Source organism: Leguminivora glycinivorella, chromosome Z (genome assembly GCF_023078275.1).
Source record: "Leguminivora glycinivorella isolate SPB_JAAS2020 chromosome Z, LegGlyc_1.1, whole genome shotgun sequence".
NCBI lineage: Eukaryota > Metazoa > Arthropoda > Insecta > Lepidoptera > Tortricidae > Leguminivora > Leguminivora glycinivorella.
In genome coordinates, this window is record NC_062998.1 from 11,132,459 (window position 1) to 11,137,213 (window position 4,755).

The 4,755-nt window shown below is 48.5% G+C and overlaps 1 protein-coding gene across 1 annotated transcript; it reads right to left on the bottom strand.

The window, feature by feature from the left end:
- Positions 1–2,301: 2,301 nt before the first annotated feature.
- On the bottom strand, positions 2,302–4,755 carry LOC125241715. The gene is made up of 2 exons (XM_048150318.1): positions 4,560–4,755; positions 2,302–4,001 (listed from the first exon to the last, which is right to left on the bottom strand). Exon 2 carries the CDS (start codon positions 3,996–3,998, stop codon positions 2,316–2,318), a length of 1,683 nt encoding a protein of 560 aa, XP_048006275.1. The 5' UTR covers positions 3,999–4,001; positions 4,560–4,755; the 3' UTR covers positions 2,302–2,315.

The window sequence follows — 4,755 nt, forward strand, 5'->3', positions numbered from 1 at the left end:
ACCCTTCTGCCTGATGCTAGCAGGAGCAGAACCGCTGTATGTCTGGACATAGCAAAGAGGTTATTCTGATCTAATGGGTAGGTTTTCAAGAAGTCCAGAAGATCTTCCATTCTCCATGACAGACATTTCCGCGCGGGGGGATTACTAGCGAAAATGCCCTTCAGAACCTGTCTTACTAAGCTGTGGGAACTCAGTTCATGTGATCTGCCTGGGTTCCCAAAGTTGGATACTACAGATTTATGTACCGCGATTGTTCTAGGCGCTAAGCGGACCGTTTTGTGAAGATAACACAGGTATCTTGCCAGACTTTCTGGAGAAGGGTTGCTTGTCGAGATATCCTTTTCCTTTGACCACGCTACCCATCTTTTCCAGGCTGGTTTGTATGTCTTCAAGGTTGAACCTCTCCAAGACGATTCGAGTATGTTTATTTCATCTTGGTCCCAATTTGCTGTGTGATCGGTCCAGCCCGAACCAACCAGGCCCCCAATTGTAGTTGATCTATTCCTGGGGGAGGCATATTTGTGCGAAGATCCACCAGGTTTCGATGAAGGTCTTTGATCCGAATCGTCGGTTTTAGCAGCCTCCTGTTCAGCTCCGGAATCCAGAAAGCTCTGTCCCAAATTGGGGCGATGATGATGTAACGGCCCGACGAATCTTTTAAGTGATTTAGAACCCTCGGAATCAGAGCTGGTGGGGGAAATATCCATCCGAGGTTGTAATGCCACGTTTTGCTGAATGCATCTGTGAACTGACTGTCTTTGTCGTTTACGTCTTCGCTCACGTATGCTGCTACTATCGCTGACTTCGCCGAAGCAAAAAGGTCGATTTCTGGGGTTCCGAATTCTTGGAAAATCAGAGTCCGAGCTCGTTCCGCCAGGTGCCACTCCGGCAACGCTTTGAACCTCGACAGGCTGTCTGCAATTCCGTTGTAAATGCCCGGAATATGGCGAGCGATCAAGTGACACTGCAATTCTTCGCAGAGCAGGAGTATTTTTGACGCGGCATCCAGGAGTCTCACTGATTTCGTGCCTCCTTGCTTGTTTAGATAGGCCACGGTCGTGCGATTGTCTGATTGTAGCATGACAGTTTTCCGTCGTAGGCTCGACCCCAGATATCGAAGCACCTTGTGTACCGTCCAAAGTTCTTTCATATTGCTGTGCCATTTCATCTGCTCTTTGGACCATCTGCCTTCTAGGTGGAGACTGTTGACGATCGCACCCCATCCTTGGTCTGCAGCGTCTGTTGCCACGAATACTGATGGACTCTCGTGATGAATCGGCGAGCTTCTGTGCACGTTTTCCATCCACCAGTTCAATTCCTTCTTCACTGCTTCTCGTAGGGGAAAGTTCTGGTGTGGTGCTTTGTGGGGTAGTTCCCGAGATGCTCTCTGCACGGGACGACAATGAAGGCGACCTAGGGGGACTGTGAAAGATGCAAAATTCAGCTTTCCCAGTAATACTTTGGCATCTCGCCAATTCCACCTGCCCTTTCTTAACAACTTTTGAATGGAGACTTGTAACTGGGTTACCTTGGATTTCGACAGGTATTTCGTGTTCGCCTCTGTATTCCAAGTGACTCCCAGGTACTCTAGTTCGGTTGAGGCTTTCAGGGATGATTTTCCTTGATTGACGTGCCAGCCTAGGTCCCTCAGGAACTGCATTGCCAGCTTCATTTGTTCCTCCAACACTGATTGATCTTGGTGAATGATGAGAAAGTCGTCTAGGTAAACTATGACTCTCAGACCCTTCTTCCGAAGTTGTTGTGCGACCCAGTTCGTAATCTTTGCGAAAGCTGCAGGTGCGCTGGCCAATCCGAAAGGGAGGCAGGTCATCTCGTAACGGGTTCCCTGGTAGAATAGTGAAAGGTACCGGCGATGATTCTCGCAAATCGGTACGTGAAAGTAGGCTTGCGTGATGTCCAGCTTCATCATAAAATCTCCTCTTAAGAGATGGCGCGGAATCTGTTGTTGATTTACTAGTCGAAAATTTGGTGTTGAAACATACTCGTTTAGCTTTTTGAGGTTGAAGATCGGACGGTATTCTCCATTCGACTTTGTTCTGAGAAACATCGTGGAGAGGAAGCCGGATTCTTTTGTGCTTTGTTGTATTGCACCTACTTTCAAAAGCTTCTTTAGCTCTAAAGACATCGCGGTGGACGCTTTGGTTTGGTATTTTAGAGCAATTGATTTGGAGAATTTCACTAATGGAGGGACCGTTTTGAATGGTATTCTGTATCCTTTTATCATCTTCAAGATGGTTTCGGGCGCCTCTTCCCACTTGGCTATGTAATCTAAGAGACGACCCGCTCTGAAAGAGTCACTTTCCTCCCTCCTTCCCTTGCTTACCCCCCCTGAAAAAGGGCTTGCGTTTTTCTTCCCTTGATGGACGAAATGGCCTGTTTGGCTTCGGTGCTTTATGTGAATCTCTTTGGCCATAGCGTGCTTTGGGGTAAGGCCTACGTGGAGGATCTTTAGACTCTTGTTGATATGCTGGTCTCGGTACAACCAGTTTACCTCGTTTTGGAGGGAAAATTTTATTGATACCTCCTAACTCTTTTACCGTTTCACTGAGAGTTTTCTCCTCAAATAGGTGGGTATCGGAGGGTGGGATGTCTCTTAGTATATTTTTATACGTGACGTTCTTTGGTTTATACAGATCTCTCCTTTCTTTTATGACCTCTGCGCGTCGACCACACGTATACTGTATTAACGCGTCTGTGCTCTTTCGAAAAGAGGAGTCAGCCTCAACGAAGTCTACCCCGACTCGTTTCTTAATATCACTTGGCAGGTTATCCAACAGGTTTTGGAAAATGAGTCGGTGTTGAATGAGACCATGCGTGATGGCGCCGAGAGTCAAGTCCGCTCTCTCCAGGATCTCGGCAGTTCGACTGTACTTTGGCGTGACGCTGGCAAGAAGGTTATTAGGCTTCAGCGCCGTGAAAATCGGTGTAGCCTGAAACTGCTTCTGCGTGTCCGTGAAGCGTACGTTGTACCAACCGCTCTGGCCCAATCTCTGACAACCTCTTCCCACCATTACGGCTTTCTCCTCCGCCTTTGTGATCTTGGGCTCCCGTTCGACTGTGCTGGGAGTGAAATCAAAAGTCGTTTCCGGGTTTTGTAATTCCGCTAGCTTTCGTTGTGCCTCCGCTATCTGTGACCGTAATACTTCGACCCTGTCTTTATCTGGGCTTGTGCAGACGGCAATTTCTTCTTCTTCTCCGTCCTCTTCTCCTCTTGAGTTCGTGCTGTCCGGCTGGGACTCAAAGGAGCCGTCCAAATCTTCATGTTGTGATAGCTCAGCCGGGGATGACCTATACGCGTTGCTCTCGATCAGCTTCTCGATGTTTCTATTCTGTTGCGCTTGCATAGCGATCATTTTATTGAAAAGCTCCGTTTGCTGACCTAAAACCGATGCCAGCAGATGTGCGCTGCTACCCTCCGTTATGTTGGAGGTGCTCATATCTTTGACGCGCTTCGCTTGATACTGATCATTTGGTCGAGCAGCTGGGGTGTTAGGAGAAGACACCCGCTTATTGGTAATAACCACCGGCGTTGTGCTGCCTGACAGCTCCATGGATGCTGCTCTTCGTCTGAGCATGACGGGTTTGATTGCCTTCACGGCGTTCATAAACTCGTCGTACGATGGTTCGTGTATCATCTCCATCAGTCTATGAGGAGCATACATTAGTGCTCGGCCGAAGGGCCAGTGCACCAGCGTGTTACGGATGGCCCTATATGCTCTCTCTGACAAGGATGTGGCGGTAGGGTTAAATGCTCTTGCCAGGTCCAGGGTAGGGATGGCGAATCTGAGCTTGATTTCAGTTGCCGATGATATCTCGTCCGCCCCAAAAAGGTCCCGAAACGAGATGTCGTGAATCTTCCATTCCCGCCAATTTTCCGGGAAAAACCGGTCCACGATGTCGACAATGGCGAGGAAGGCTTTCTTGTTATCGTCTGGCGGCCTCGCAGCCAGTTCACCCATTGTAGTCTGCGATGACATGACCTGGAAACAGAGCGTAAACTTTTAAAACCCGTTTAGCTCATGTACTTGCTATTTGAAGCGACATGTCACATAAAGTTTGAAACGACAATGCATGACGATCGAGGCGACAGATCGCGAATATTTGAGACGACATTGCGTGCGTGTCAATCGAGGCGACAGTTCGCGGGTATTTGAGACGACGCTCAACCCTATTTGAAGCGACAAGCCGTGTGTATGTGAGGCGACGCTCAACGTTAATTGAAGCGATACGCCCATGGTTTTTGAGGCGACGTTGTGCGAGTTTGAGTCGATACTCGGCTTTTGTTCGAAACGACAGACCATACGTCGATGAGACGACGTGGGTGTTTGAGACGACAGGTCGTTAACACCTAGCCATGTACGGCTTTGCTTTGTTATGAGGCTACAATATTGTGCCTTGTCAATACAACGTGCGTGGTACCGTGATTGACTCGTCGCTGGGGCTCTGGGCGCCGAGCGGAAAGCTTGGTCTGGTTCAAGTCGTTGTTGTGTCTAAAATCTACACTCTTTAGTAGAAATATAGCAGTTCTTGATACTTACTGTATCTGTATATGTTGATCACTGCTATAGTCTCGATTATAGGTGTCTAGGAATGAGCGCGTGCGCTCTCTCCGAATAGAAAAGCGTACTGAAGCAACAAACCACCGCGCGCCGCCATAGCGGGGCTAGAAAGAGACAGATATAGTCACGTCATAGAGGTTGAACTGCTCTAACACAGGTTTGACGTGCATATAGG

Excerpts from the sequence above, each read along its gene's own strand:
- LOC125241715 (XM_048150318.1), bottom strand. The coding sequence starts at position 3,998 with ATGTCATCGCAGACTACAATGGGTGAACTGGCTGCGAGGCCGCCAGAC.